Genomic DNA, 15,717 nt, shown 5'->3' with positions numbered 1-15,717 from the left:
AATCTGCCCCAACCTAAGCACCACCAGACAGGAAAGGAACAGTGTGAACCAAGAGCCCCTCTCTTTACACTGGGCAAACCAAACACCCCTGGACGCCAACAGTTCAATCTGCCTTCCACACAATGCCCTCTCAGGCCACAGCGCCAGAGCTGGGATCAGCAGCGATGAGGAGGAAGAGGGTGGAAGGGAGGAAGCTAATGGGAGCTTTGGAGAAGTTGGGGGGACACAAGGGAGAGGGGAGACTGAACCCAAACTAGCTCAAACCCTGGCAGGAGGAAGGATCAGAAGGCCCCAGCATGTCCACAGTGGAAGACCCTGGCAGCCCCTGGGCAAACAGCCATGGCCAGCCCAGGCAATCCTGCCCCCCCGTCTGCAGCTGCAGAACACACGTCGGAAAGTGACAACATGACCCAGCGCACCCTCATCATCTTCCTGGCAGAGGGAAGGGTGGAATACACCAGAGGGAGCCCACAGGAGGTAGACCCAAGGCAGGAGACATTAGGGGAGGGAGTCAGACAGAGGATATTGGCAGCAGGAACCAGAACCCAATCATTCAATCAATCGTGTAGACGAACCCCCAGATCCACCCTACACTGACACGTTCAGCCCGTGGCCAGTCCCAGACTCCTGGTCTGAAGAGCTGTCAGGCAAGGAGATGACCCTGCGGCCAGTATGAGAGAAGCAGAACATGCAGAGCTTTTAAAGCCATGTAAAAGAGGGAGAAAAAAAATAAAAGCCCCCTCCCTTACCCCAAAAACCAGGTGAAGAAATGGAGCCTGAACCAGGCTGTTCAGAAAATACAGCGCACATGAACGTGTTACATGCGTCCTGGGGCGAGCGGCAGACCTGGTGGGGTTAACCCTTCCCCAGCCAGGCAGAGAACACGGTGACTAATTGCAGAGCGGATCACAACGAGTGTGACCCGGTTAAAGACCGGAACCCAAGGGGGGTTTTAGGGAGTGTGAAAACACCTCCTTGCGGCAGAGCCTCGCTCTGGGATCTAGGGGGGGCGCTCCCTACAGGACAGGCAAGCATCTTGGTGCCTGGCTGGGTGCAAAGCGGGCACAGGTCTCCAAACCTAAGCCAGTTTCATTATTGTCTGGATCACAGTAACATGGAAAGCCCTAAGAGAGATTGCCCTGGGCGCTGCACGGACTCACGGCTACATCTTTGCACATTCATACACCGAGATCACTAGCGTGCTGTAGAGTCTGACCAGAGAGGGGGCCCAAGTCGTTTTCACCAGGAGGTAACTAGCTGATACAGCTGTTACTCTGAAACTAGTTGTTAGTCTGTATTCGCAAAAAGAAAAGGAGTACTTGTGGCACCTTAGAGACTAACCAATTTATCTGAGCATAAGCTTTCGTGAGCTACAGCTCACTTCATCGGATGCATACTGTGGAAACTGCAGAAGACATTATATACACAGAGACCATGAAACAATACCTCCTCCCATCCCACTCTCCTGCTGGTAATAGCCTATCCAAAGTGACCACTCTCTTTACAATGTGTATGATAATCAAGGTGGGCCTTCTCATCCCCCCCCCGCCACACACACACACACACACACACAAACTCACTCTCCTGCTGGTAATAGCTCATCCAAACTGACCACTCTCCTTACAACTAGTGGGACAAGTTTGATCTTGGCTAGCCACAGCTACCCGGCGCCTTGTCTCCACAAGGATGTCACATTGTGATTGCTCTCTCATCATAAACACACCTCTCTTTTGCGGGGCCATAAAGCCACAGTCCCTGCCCCGTGCTGGACTCACTCAAGACTTTATTGCTGCTTGTTGTCGTTTTCAGGGACATCGCCCAGATGGGCAGTGCTGGCCTTGCACCATGGCTGGGGACGTGGCAGTGGAGATCACTAGCTAGGGGCTTGCCAGCCTCACAAGCCTGGGGGGCAGGGGAGAGAGCTTTGAATTTAGGATTTACAAAGCCAGGGGGCCCAGCCCTGGAGACAGAGAGCACAGAAGTTGCTGACTTTGGCCCACCTGCATCTGAAGGCACAGCTGCCCCCTAAATAACCCAGAGCTGGGATCTGTTCCCAGCACCGGAGGGCTGCTAGCATGGTGCCCATCCCAAACGCTCTATGTTGAGACAGGGCTGCCAGCTTGGGATCCGGAGCCCTACTTGGGGAAGGTCCCGATCCAGCCCCATCTCTCCTCCCCCAAGCGGTCACTGCTGCAGCTTGCTTCGGGATCAGCTTTCACGCTCCGGCGCTCTGATGAAGACCCTGCGGGTGACGGTTGGGAAGGCGTGTCGGGGGCAGGTCAGAGCCAAACAGAAACTTTCTGATCCCAATCCCAGAGCTGGGCCTTACAAAGGGAATGTGTTTGCTGGGCGTTTCCCACTCACTTAGCCCAGACAATAGAGCTGCCCCAGCACAGCGAGGGGACCCAGCTGGCTTGGGGGGCCAGGACGGAGGCCACAGTAACCTATGCACTCTGGGCCCCAAACAACGCTAGCGCTATCAAAGGGGCCAGAACACTCAAGCGGCAGCTGCCAGACTGGTCCTTTCCTACAGGCCCCACAGCAAGGGCCTGATGCTCAAACACATGCACACAAGTCAAGGACTTGATACACGCAAGTGGCAAGGGAGACGCTGGCAAAGGGAGTGAATAGACCCTGCAACAGCAGCTCTGAGCCAGGGGCGCCCCCCTAGAACACACACAAACACCGGCTGGATACGAATGATCACGTATGGTTCTATCACAATAGTGCCTAGAGGCTTCAACCAAGACAGGGGCCCCACTGTACTAAGTACCGTATGTATATGCTACGAGAGACAGCCCCTGCCCTGAAGAGCTTTAAGTCTACATGCGAGTGGGAGGGGAAAGAGGCCCAGAGCATTGAAGCGACTTGCCAAAGGTTACACAACAGGTCAGTGGCAGACTCAGGAAAAGAACCCGACCCCTAGTTCCCAGTCCTCCTAATGACCAGAGGAAACAACACTCACTCAGAGCTGGGATGAGAGACGTTTGTGTTATCTAAGTTGCTGTATTGGTGCCCAGTATCAGAGCCCCTTCCCCACCCCCGGGACCTCTAACCACTAGTCCCACACACTGCAGAATTAGTCCAGGAACAGCTCCTGCGTGCTCAGGGGCAGCCAGCAGGCAACATAAGCAGAGGACAATGCACAGGAAAGTTTGGGAAGGGGGCGGGGGAGGGAGGAGATCTATTTGTCAATGAAAGCTACAAACCAAAATATTGTATTTGCTAATTGCAGCTAATGCAGTCAAATCCAAGTGTGAACGGCTTCTGGGTAATTATGCCAGGAGCGTATTGTTCAACTCCAGCAGCTGACAGGCCCGCTGCATTACCGTGTGCCTGGAGACTGTTAGAGTACAAACAATTCAGCTGTCAAAAGAGCACCCGGGCTGGTAATGCAAAACACTGGGAGTGCAGGGAGGAGGGACACTTTAACAACCACTGTATTTCTTATTTGGCGATCAATGAAGTTTCAGGGGATCTATCAAAGCTATTCAGGAGAATGAGAGATTTGCAACCTTTGGCTGGGTTTATGTTTTTATACGAACCATAGCACAACAGGGGGCGGGGGAAAGCGCCATGCAATTATAACCCTGCACAGGACACCTGCTGCCTCCAAGTTCCAACTGCCACTGCAGCATGGTACGTTCTCTGCAAACAGTCTCTAGAGCTCACCGACCCTGCCTGGCAGCTGCTAGCCAAGGGGCAGCTTCTGATCTCATTCCATCCTGTGAAAATCCAGAATAACCCTCCTGAAACTCATGGGGTGACTCCGCAGTTACACCGACCAGCCGAGACCAGAAACCAGCCCACCGCGTCTAAATGGCTGAGTTTAGGCTTCATTTCAGGCTTCCATTCCTGCCCTCTCCGCCGACCCACCGGCTAGGGAGCAGAAAAGCAAATGATTGGCGCTATGCAGCCCTCCATAAGGGCATGTTCTCCCCTACCCTGAGCAGAGGTTTGGATCGCAGGCACACAAACTGGCTGACCAGAGGTGCGATTGCCTTTACCAGTTCCCTAATGCAAGGGCTGAGTCAGAGGGCAGTTTGCAGTGGTTCAGCGATCCAGTGCATTGCTCCTACAGGCTGCCTCCTTGCACTCCAGCAGCTAAGCTTTCACTTAAAGAAAACATACGTCTCTGCCCCTTAAGGCTGTAAAGGTGTATTTCCAGATCTGCCCGTACCTGCAGACAGCCTCAGACAAGAGCCCCGAGAAGGGTGAAGGTGCTCCTATTCATGCAGTGGAGCATTGACTCTGAAACATAATGATGCCAATTTAAAAGGTCCACACTGTTAACTATGTCTCTGCTGCTCAAATCACCAAAGAAAGGAGAGGAGCAATCAATCATATGATGCACTGCAAGTGGCCCCAACTGAGCAGATCTTATGGTACTAATCCAATGCCTGCCCAAAATCCAAGGCAGGTTTAAAGTCTACTACCTTACTACTTTTGATTCTAAGCTACACTTGAATCAGTTTTCTTCCTCCTTAAACCCCCATCACAGCCACCACTGTCCTTTCGAGTCAATGAACAATGCTCCTTACCAGACTGGAGGGGCTCACTGGAGAGTCCCTTTGAATTAAAAATTAATCTCCCCAGTTTTACAATCCCCTTCCGAAGGTCTCTCCATGGGCACTTTCTGTCCTAAACACAATACAAATTTTTGTAGACAGTTTAGTCACTGTAAAATTTTAATGAATAGCAAGAATTACAATGTGCTCTGAAGGGAAGGAGCTGGGGGAATGGGAGTCAGGATGCCTGGGTTCTATTCCCAGCTCTGGGGAAGGAGTAGAGTCTTCTAGTGTTTAGAGAGGACAGACTGAGGATGTAGGTCTCCTGGGTTCTATTCCTGGCTCTGCCACAGATTTATTCCAATCCCAAGTGAGGCCTCTGGGCCTCAGTTTCCCTCACTTGTAAAATGGGGTAATGAAGAACTCCAGTCTGCTTTGCCAGGGTGCTGCAAGAGGATTCCTGCATTCTGAGAGCCTCTGGCGAAAAACACAAGATACACGCTGCGAGGCCCAGACGGGGGAGAAAAGATGCGCTCCTGATCCCCCACAGACCCCACCCAGCATCACTCAAGCTGGGACCAGTAATCAAATCCAGGTCTCCCATATGGCAGCGCCGAGAACGCTAAGCAAGCAGGATAACCCTTCCTAGCAGAAGCCCTCAGGCTACGGGAAGAACACTACAGAGGAGCCATTTGCAGCAGCTCCAGTCACCTTTCACCGCCCCTTAACTAGAGGCAGCTTCTAGGCCTCATCTAATGAGGGATTTACAGCTGTAGCTGGTTCCATCTGCCCCTCTTGTCATATCCGGGCAGCCAGCTGAGCCTGCCAAGAAAACTTCTAACAGAGTCAAGAGCCAGCTCCAGAGCAGTTATTTTTCTGCCTGCCAAGTGTTGCAAGTTCCAAGACCCCACTGCACGGCAACTGACTGGAATTTTACCAGCCCCAAATGCACAGGGCGAGAACCAGCCTGACACCAACAGGGGAACAGCTCCGTCTACACAGGCAGAGGTAGGAGAGATCCCAATCCAGCCAGCCAAGGAGCAGAGCCCTGAGGGGCAGGAAGCCAAGGGAACTTAAGAAAACCAATGTATCCCACAAGGGGACTTAATAAGCCTTCAACTTCACAGCAGGATTTTGAGGGAGTGAGCAGGGGAATAAGGCACATCATTTTAGTCCGCCCCAAGGCCCCGCCCCAACTCCACCCCCTCCCCCGAGGCTCCCACCAACCCGCCAGCCACCAAACAGCTGATCAGTGGCACTGCCAAATAGCTGTGGCCAGGGGGTGATGAGCACCCCCTATTTTTTTCCCAGGGGTGCTGGAGCCCTGGAGCACCCAAGAGTTGGTGCCTATGCCCAGAGTAATTCCTCTAACATCAGTGAAGTTCCTCTGGATTTACACCAGCGTAACCAAGATCAGAATGGTCCTATTTCACCTTCACGGCAGCTCGGCATCTCTAGAAAGCACTTGGCGGAGGCTGGCAAGTGCCATTCATTTCATTGTACGGATTGGGAAACTGATGCACCAAGAGGGGAAGTGACTACTCAGGGGTACACGGGAGCCAGGTATAGCCCGCCCCCTGCCCAGAGTCCTGATGTCTAGACTGGAGCACTATATGTCTTGCCTTTATCTCTTTCCAGTCTGAAATTATCTAGGCTCACCGTACTTCCTCTCCGTTTCCCAGCACACACACAGTGCCATCCATTTACCCAGCACTTCATCAAACCAGATTCAGATGCATTTCCTGCTTCTGGCCATAGGCAGATCTGCCCTCCTCCAGGCTTTGGACAATTTCATTTGAAGCGTGTACACACACACACACACGTTACACTCCCCAAAGAGTCCATAATAAAAACCCTTTTCTGCCTCTTGTGTTGAGCTGACGTTGTCGTCTCGCTGTGAACAATGGTAAATCCCCCATTATTATCCTTTTATGAGCCCATTACAGGCAGTGGTGGATTATAGATGTGATTATCGGAGTTTAGTAATCTGGCAAAATAAATCTGCATACACACACTGGAGCGCTGAAACAATGCCTGAAATAGTGGCAGGAAGAGACACTGCACAGAAAAAAGGCAATCCAGCTGCATTAATTGGGCTTTGCTGTTCTCTGCCGCCAGACGTTGCAGTACAGACCCAGTCCTTCATGCCTCTGTGGGTGAGGGGTAGCATGGTCCAGTGTGTAGAGCACTGCACTGAGAATCGAGAGACCTGGGGTCTGTTCCCGGCTCTGCCACCAACCTTCTGGGTGACCTTTGGCAAGTCACTTCAACATTCTGTGCCTCAGTTTCTCCCTCCTTGGTCTGTCTCATCTATTCAGATTGTAAGCGCTTCAGGGAAGGGACTCTCAGAGTGTGTGTGTGTACATGGCCAAGCACAATGTGGTCCTGATGCTCATGTAAGGCCTCTAGGTGCTACTAATAATCACCCTGGGAGGTGCCCAGCCTGCAATGAGTGGAAAGTGCTCAGCCCCTCTCAAAATCAATCCCTAGAAGCAGCAGTACGTGCAGGCAGCTCCCTAGCTCTTCCACACCCACCAGTGGATTCTGGCAGAAAGCCAGAGAGCAGCCCTGTAAGCCCACAACAATAACAGGCCAGTTATCCCAATGACAAGTTCACGGTGATATTTCCCACCCCCACCCCCCCTCAGCCACAGCATGGCTCTCTTTGCAACAGGGGCCTCGGCAAAAGCTGGACACGTTCCTTTCCTTTCCTTTCCACCCCCTGATCATTTGTTAGAGAGCAATGGGAGGGCTGCTGGGAGTCCCAGCTACTTCATGGTTCAGTGATCCATCATCCACAGTAATGCTCTCCAGTATTATAGGTCATCATTTTATGGCCAGTGGCCACCGGTGAAATCAATTAACCAGTGTGTGGACCGCATGCAGGTTTCTTTGTCTTTAAAGGCGAACACTGCACGTCAGATATGGTGTTCGCTGTTAGGCAGCGTGGTTTAATAGCTCCAGGCCAGGATGCCTGGTTCCCATTCCCACCTCTACCACCAATTCGCTGTGTGAGGCCTTGAGCAAGTCACTTCAGCCCAGATTCCCAAAGGTATTTATGCACCTAACTCCCATTGGAATCAATGGGACCTACATGCCGAAATTTCTTTGTGCATCTGAGCCTTCCCCGTTCTGTATCTCAGTTTCTCCATCTGTAAAATTAGGGTAATGATCACAACCTGCCTCAGCCCGCCATGCAGCAAGACCAAGCAATATTTTGCTCTTCTATAGCCCCATCAACTCCCTTCTGAGTGCTTTGCAAACATTAATTAACTGAGCTCACAGCACCTGTGGCATATGGGTGAACATCCCAGACTTAAAGATGGGGAAACTGAGGCACAGAGTGGTAAAGGTCCAGATCCTCAAAGGTATTTTGATACTACTATTGGGACTGAGGTGCCTAAATACCTTTAAGGATCTGGGCCAAAGTGACATTCTCTCACCCCAAGAGACAGAACCATCATCAAGCTCTTTGGATTCCCACTGCTGCTTTATTAAACCTTTAGGCCATGATGCCTCTGGCATCGGGACCTGACACGGAGCCCATTCAGAATCAATACAAGCCTTTCCTTTAATGTCAATGGGCTTTGGATCAGGCCCTCAGTGCCTATAAAGTGCCTGGAGAGCCTCTGAAAAACTGTGATTGCTCACTAATTAAGAGTTAGATTTCAATTACAATCCAGGAGCAGCAAATTACTATGCTTGGAATTTCTCCAGCCACCTTCAGATGCTTTGTGGAGCTCTGATCCTTGGCAACGTGGCGGAGCAGCATCACCCGTCTTGTGGAAATAGCCACAGAGCTGCCGCCGGACTAGCAGCATCAGCTCGCCCTGTCCAGGATCCTTGGCATTCTGTGCTCATTTGACTAACTGCCTTAAAAATAATCCCAGTAAAAAAGGGCCGTGCAGAAAACCATGTCCTCAAGACTCAGTTTGGGAAGATCATTATTAATACATGAAATCTCTCCAGGCCTCCTAATTACAGCACCCACCGTTCTTACGACGTCTGGAAAAGTTCACTGACACTATTAATATTCAAGCCAAACCGGCGCTCCAAGCCCACAAACATTTCCCAAGAAAGCCGAAGCCGTGTCTGAACTGTTGTGAAATTCCCCCTCCTTCCCCGCCCCCACAACCCTCCTGTTTTGTTTATTCCTCCTCCACTCCCAGAGTAGGTCAGTTTCCTTGCAGGTTGAGTTTACGCTCCCATGCCAGCAGGGCCCAATGACATATTTCCGAGACAGCAGCTTTTCTTGATTTTAATGTGGCCCAAGGGGAGGGAAAAATGCTTCTTTGGTAAAATTCTAATTAGATCCCAATAAAGACAAACTATCAAGCAAATTGTATATAAAAATTTAACAGCAGGGTTCTTTAGGAGAGAGTTATTGTTCCAAAGCTTGCGGGAGGCATTAGAACCCGCTCAGATTGCCCCGGAGGCCACTCCCCTCTGGGCTTAGGCCTCCAGGAAGACACACCACAGGGAAAGGGGAGAGAAAGCTGACAAACCAGTGCACATTGCAAGGACACAACTGACCATTCTGTTCTACAGGGATGAGCCCCAACTAGAAACCCTATTCCTAACCCCCTCGAACACTACAGGGAGCAAGGGTAGGTCCAAATCCTAACCCAATCCCAGATCCAAATCCAGGCCCCGAACCTGCCATCAGGTCCAGGAGGGTGGCCCAGAGCTTAATGTTGCAATGGTTGCAGGATCTGGATGATTTTGGGCTTCTCTGTAAAGGGCCGAAGCAGAGCCCTAAAGTCAAACACACAAGATCCAAATTGTGCAGCACAAGCTGTTCTCTGGCTGGAGCCCCACTCCCTGGTAAAATCCCGTCTGCTGGCAGGTTTATGCTCCAGTCCATTTGCTCTGAGAACTATTAGAATTTGGCAAGCCTCCCCCTGCCCCCTTTTAGGATAAAAAAACAGCCCTGTGATTTAACTAAATTTGTATTTCCTGGTTGTGCTGTGGGAAAAGAGGAAGGGGGGAGGGCTGGTAATGGCCATGATACTCAGAACAATACATGCAGCTGGAACTTGGATACAGACAGAGCCAGCCCTTGTATAAACAAAACCACACAGGTCTTCCACAGTAACCACCCAAAGCACAAAAGCCGACAATGGGATCACTGCAGTATTTTAACCATCACTGCATTCCGAGCGGGCGTTTACATCCAGCAACTCCACAGCCATCAGCCCCACAGTGCAGGCTGCAGATAGAGCATCCGCCTGAACTTCCCCAGATTTGGTGCATTTTGGTGCCACCTACACGTTCTTTAACCTGTTGAGTGCTGCATCCCCTACCTACCCAATGTCCCCACATTGCTGCCACATGTAGCCAGTGCATCTCCTCTAAAGTACCACCCATGGGTTGGGTTTGGAGGGACGTTATAACAAACCAACAGCTATTTGAAGGGTGTAAACACAAGAAGGAGACAAGTATCAGGGGGTAGCCGTGTTAGACTGTATGCCCAAAAACAACAAAGAGTCCGGTGGCACCTTAAAGACTAACAGATTTATTTGGGCACAAGCATTCATGGGTAAAAACCCATGAATGCTTGTGCCCAAATAAATCTGTTAGTCTTTAAGGTGCCACCGGACTCTTTGTTGTTTTTAGTAGAAGGAGAGGAATTATTCAGAGTAGTTCACAGAGTGTAAATGCAAGAGTACTGGGATGAATCAAGAAAGGGAGAATTTAAATATAAGAGAAGGAAAACATCCTGACAGTAACTCCTCCTCTATTGTGGACTGCCCTCGAAGGAGAGTGGTGGGAGCCCCAATCTAGGGACGTTTAAAACAAGGCAGGATGAACACACAATAGGAAGTAAACTTGCACTGGCCAGGCATGGGGCTTAATGGTCCTCTTCATCTAATTTCTATGATGCAGCAGAATATTGGGGGGGAGGGGTGGTCACTGAGATTTTTGTATTTAAATTTCCTTATCTATTGACAAAACAAAAAAAAAATCCACTGCCTTTCCCAGAAGGGTCTGCAACAGGCAAGAGATCCTGTCTGCTCCGAACCCCACCTCTCACCATCCCCTCTTCCAACCCTAGCCCAATGGTCATTCAAAACAGTTAGTACACAGGAACGGAGGGGAAGTACATACACATAGAGTCAGAGGGTGACCAAAACCAGCCAGATGTGTCTGAAGCCACAGGATGTGAATGAAGGGCCAGCAAAATCTCAGACAGAAAAACAAAGATCCTCAGGAGTTACAGAAGCATCCAAAATTGGGAGACAATCAAATACAACGCATGTCTGTGCACTGTATATGCACCCACTTACATTGAACTCATCTCTTCTAAACAGCCTGCCTCTGGGCTGAGTCTTTGTCCAGGAAGCTTCAGCCCTGAGAATCTCTTTTCCTTCTTTTAACAGCACATTTATTAACTGCCTGAGAAATAAGGTTTGTTATGCAAGTGCTGCCACAGTGCCCCTAAATGCACCTTAACGGCGGGGATGTAAAAAAAGAGACCGGGAATGACCAGAGCAGAGAGACTCAGAAATCCTCTAAGACCCCAGCCTTTCAACTAGCTGGGATCAGAGGTAAAGTTGAGGATCACTAGCTTGTGCTAGAATAAACCTACCTGCAGAATGCACACCTCTATTGCAAACCTTGCCTGCTCTTTCATTCAACTGACACAGCCGGGGATGAGGATACAGCTGGCATCCTCAACAGCATTTCGGAGCTCTGCGTTCCAAATGGAATAACTGTCGCCCTGTTGCAATGGGTAATGAAATGCAGCCAGGAGCTAAGAGACTGTTTCCCCCTCATCTCGTGATGCCCCGAGAACAATTATACATGCAAACATGCATTATCATGCCTGGATTTGGCCTCTAACAGGCTGCACACGCCAGCCTTATCCTCTTCACTAGCAGAAGCTAGCAGGGTTCCCCTAATAGCGAAGGCTGTACATGCAGTCACACAAAGGAAACCGGCCAGCTCAGGTACGGATAAGGGAGGGGTTTCTAAGTCTCCTAAATAAATGCAACAATGAAAGAAAAATATGGGGAGACTTTCCTATCCCAGAGAAAATGGGTTTCTGGCTGAAACCAGTTTATCCCTCTGTCCCACCTTCACACCTGCACTGGATCCTCAAACCCTTAGGGTAGTTTTCCAGCAGGAGAAACTGCATTAAAAATGTAGCACCTCAAATAAACAACTTAAATTAACTTGTTTTGCCAGATGAGTATTTGATGATGATGATGATTATTAATAATAATATAAATAACTGTGGTGAACTAAATGTTAATTTGGACAGCCCAGATGCTACAGGGATGAGCAATTTAAAAGAAGAGCGCAGTAATCCAACACCGTCACTCCATTCGGTGCCTTTTCTTTGCTAAAGGCCTTTCATTTTTTCCAGCTTCTTCCTGCTAGAGAGGGGAGAGAGGAGAGGACCTGGATCTTTATTGAGCATGTCTTCAGTAGAGTGCAAACACAAACCCTGCCATCGCCACATCAGTTTGCAGACTTGATCTTCCCAACTCAGAGGTGGCTCTGCTCTCAGAACTGGGGTTCAAAGTTCATCTGTTTCTTCCTGATCAAGGCTAGTTTTTTTTTTAAAAAAGTGTCTGGCATGTTGTGTCTCCCGCGGCCACCAGCGAAGGAGGCTCAGGAAGGGGGAAAGTTGCCCAGCTAGTTACCCAGCTGCTGGGAACTGCGTCTGGCGTTTGTAAGCAGCCACGCTCCTGGCTCTCCCCCTGGGATAACGCTGCGTTCAGCCAGCGGGAACCCCCTACCCCAGGCCCCGAGAGCGGCTGAAATCCGATGCAATAAAGACTCCAGCATTTTTCTCCCCATAACCAGAGAACTTTCCCCCCACGCCGCCCTAACAACACCGCTATGAGTCGGTAGGACAAAAGTAGCACAGACAGGAAGACCCCGGAGGGCGGGGAAGCTACCCTTTTTTGCTGGGAAGGTAATAATTAAAAACCGAAGAAGTGGAGGGGGAGGGGGGAGACAAAACCCACTTCTCAAGCGGAACACTTTTGCACCTGGATTTGCAAGTTGGACGATGAGCAGCCGAGCATTCCCTTGCAAGCTGTTTTCAAACCTGGAGCTGCCCGGCTCCACCATAAATAACCATAACAAAAGCTACCAACCCAAACAGGAGGGGAGCCATGCTTTTGGATTTCTCTTCCTTTAAAAAAAAAAAGGCAACCACATCGCCCAGAGGAAAGACAGCCGATCTCAGATACCTGCCAGCCCCGTGAACCATCAGCCCCGCCAGGGGAACTCCCCGTAGGAGAAAAGCTGGGGTCGCCGGGGGGGGACAAGGAGTTAAAACCCCGCTAACTTGAGTTTCTCCCCAGCTTCATTACGCGGTGGTTAATATTTTAGCCGCGGCAACAAGAAACTTCTCCGATTTCACAGCCCGGCCAGAGAATCGCCCCGAGCCCACTCACAGAGTCACCGCCCAAGCCCGCCGGTCCGGTGCAGGGCAAACGAGCCCGTTTCCATCCCCAGCTTCGCCCCGCGAGGAAAGACCCGGCTCCAAACCACAAGTTCCCAGGAACGGGGGCGGCGGGGGGGAGAGAAACAAGTTGTGCAGGAAAGAGGGGAGGGGAAGCCAGCTCTCCCGGGGAGGGGTCCCGTCCGCACCCCCGGGCCGGGCCGGGGCCGGGGCCGGGGCGGGGCGGGGGCAACCCGGGGCTGAAGCCTGACCTGTCGGCGCCTCCGTTTCCAGAGAGCAGATCTGGAAGGTTAACACGAAGATCAAAGCCCGAGCGCTGTGCATGGTGCATTAGATCCAGCGGGGAAGCCCGGCCCTGGCCCCCGCTGGTTCCCGGGCTCTCGCGGAGCGAAGTGGCCGGGCGAGGCGCCTCATTCCCCAATTCCAGCCGGACGAGCCGGAGCGGGACCGAACCTCCAGCCGAGCACCCCGCTGACGTCGGGGCGGAGCGGAGGGGCGGGGCGGAGGCAGGATGGGAAAGGCAGAGGGCGCCCCCTGCTGGAGGAGAAAGGCCAGCGCAGCCCGAGGAGAGCCAGGCCTGCACCTGCGCTTTGCCAGCCCCAGCCCGCTGGTTTTCAACCCCCCCTGCAGACCCCTAAAACCTTTGGAATGGAGATGCGGACCCGCTGGGGAATCTGAGACAGTCTGGTATCGGAGGGGTCGCCCTGTCCGTCGGTATCCACAAAAACAAGGAGGAGTCCGGTGGCACCTTAAAGACGAACAGATTTCTTTGGGCATCAGCTTTCCTGGGGTTAAAAAAAAAAAAACCCCCACTTTGGATTCTTTAGAGGGAGTCTGCAGCCGCCTGCAGGGTCCGCAGGCTGAAAACCGCTGCCCTAGAGAATCCAGCCACTCTGCTCTGTAACCTCAGTCCTCTAACATCCCCAGGCCTGGCAGCTTTAGCAAACACCCTCCCCACCGGGTTGGTATCCCAACCCCCGGTCTTGCGGGCAGACCCAGCCAGGCGGGCTGCGGGTGGGAATTCCCGTCCTTTGGTGCTGCAGGCAGCTGGCAAAGTGCAGGCAACTTGCATGTTCAAGTTGGGCTAAGATCAAGTGTTAGGGGTTCCACTCCCTACCGGGGAAGTACATCCTGTCCTGGCAGGGATGGGAGCTTCTGGTAGGTCTCCGCCATGTGTACTATGGTGTGGGAAGGCCTACAGGGACTCATTTCCATGGGGAGGGCATAGACATAGGTATATGGATGGTAGACATGGCAATCAGTCAGTACATACTGCACTAATATCGTTGGTCTGCCACAGAGGGCCCAGCTCAGACCAGTCGGCCAAGTGGTGCCTATACCCATAGCAACGGACTCTCCCTACCCCCAGTAGCTTACAGTCTAACTGGATCAGACTGAGAGGAAACTAGAGACTGCTCAAGCTCACACAGCAGGTCAGGAGCAGAACCTGGAAGAGAACTCGCCTTGCCCAGCATCTCATCTAGTGTCTGCTTCCCTGGGTCAAATTACTGCAGCCTACCTCCGAGGAGCTCTGCGCTTAGGGTTAGGGTTGCCGTAAATAAATAAGATCCCGCTCCTGCAAGGGACAGCATGTGGGCAGACCCCTGTGCCCTCATGGGGCTCCTGTGAAGTCGCTGAGTTCTACATGGGCACAGCGGTATGCCAGGCTCAAGGCATGAGGTTTCAATAAGAGGTCGCAGATGGGGCATTTCTTTGAAACTTCTTGGCCAAGAATGCAGAGACTTGGGGCAGGGTTTGTTCTAGACGATGCAGCGTTACCACTTCCTCCCATTCAGCCCATTGACCCTCACGCACCAGTGCAGTGTCTAGCTGTGCAGTTAAGGGGAGTGGAGCGGGAAGGTGGGAGAAATACATCCTGATAATACTTAGCGAAGAAATATGTCTCTGGATCAAAGGGAGGGCGAAGAGAGTGGGCTGGAAGAGGCCTCAGGGAGATGATACATGAGGTGTAATAAACAAGCCAACATTGTGACAAGAGAGAGCTTGAAATGAAACAAACCCTGGTGTGGCTATGACTGGTATTCACTGCAGATCCAAGGAAGCCAAGATAACTAGGAGCAAGCAAAAGGGCAAATACAAAGAACAAATCCCTACCCCTTCTCGAGAAAAAGGGAGGCAGGAGAAAGCAAACTGGATCCAGTCTCTAGTTCAAACTCAGGCAGCACCAAGACGTTGACTGAATCAGCCCTGGGAGGGCTAAGAAGCCGTCTCCAAGGAGTGGGGGAGATTGGCTCATTTGTGGGCACTGATGCCAAAGTCATTGTGAGCTGACATCCTCCATGGTCCCTTTGATGGAGGAAAATGATTTTCCAAACATTCAGGGGTTTTTTTGCGCCAGGCTGTCAGTGCAATCTGCGATTCATTTGTGGAGCCAAGGCTCTGATGATAAATGGGGTGGAAAATTAGCTAATTAAACAGATAAAAAAAGGCAGGTAACATTACGGCTGTGCCTTGCTCTGTTTGGTGCGGGAGTGGAGGGGGGATTGTGTTGTGGGCATTTTTTAACGGACTGCGAGGCTTCTGCACACAGTTGTGAAAAGGGCACTGGTGGGTGAGTGGAAAGGGTGCTTGTGAGTGTTTGGGAGGCCTGTGTGTGTAATAGGGGTGTGTGAGAGAAGAGGCAGTGTATGGGGGTGCCAGGGAACGGATATTTGTGAGGGTGGGTGAATGCAGCAATTATGTGTTTGTGGTGATTGGGTCTGTGCAGAGAGTTATTTACAAATGGAGGAGGTACGAGGGAGCTTTCTTCTGAGTGTGTGTTTAGAAACA

The 15,717-nt window shown here is 51.4% G+C and overlaps 1 protein-coding gene across 8 annotated transcripts in view; it reads right to left on the bottom strand.

The window, feature by feature from the left end:
- PTPRU (protein tyrosine phosphatase receptor type U) overlaps window positions 1–13,403 on the bottom strand; it is a 324,255-nt gene extending 310,852 nt beyond the window's left edge. For all 8 annotated transcript variants that reach the window (XM_084652205.1, XM_084652207.1, XM_084652208.1 and 5 more), the window contains exon 1: window positions 13,179–13,403. In XM_084652205.1, the coding sequence (XP_084508331.1) occupies window positions 13,179–13,251 (73 nt within the window). In that variant the 5' untranslated portion in view covers window positions 13,252–13,403. The remainder of the gene's footprint in view (window positions 1–13,178) is intronic.
- Window positions 13,404–15,717: the final 2,314 nt, after the last annotated feature.

The sequence above is a fragment of the Lepidochelys olivacea genome (genome assembly GCF_965140295.1).
Source record: "Lepidochelys olivacea isolate rLepOli2 genome assembly, chromosome: 19".
Taxonomy (NCBI): domain Eukaryota; kingdom Metazoa; phylum Chordata; order Testudines; family Cheloniidae; genus Lepidochelys; species Lepidochelys olivacea.
The sequence above is the reverse complement of the archived record's forward strand: the minus strand, read 5'-3'. Positions and strand labels throughout refer to the sequence as shown.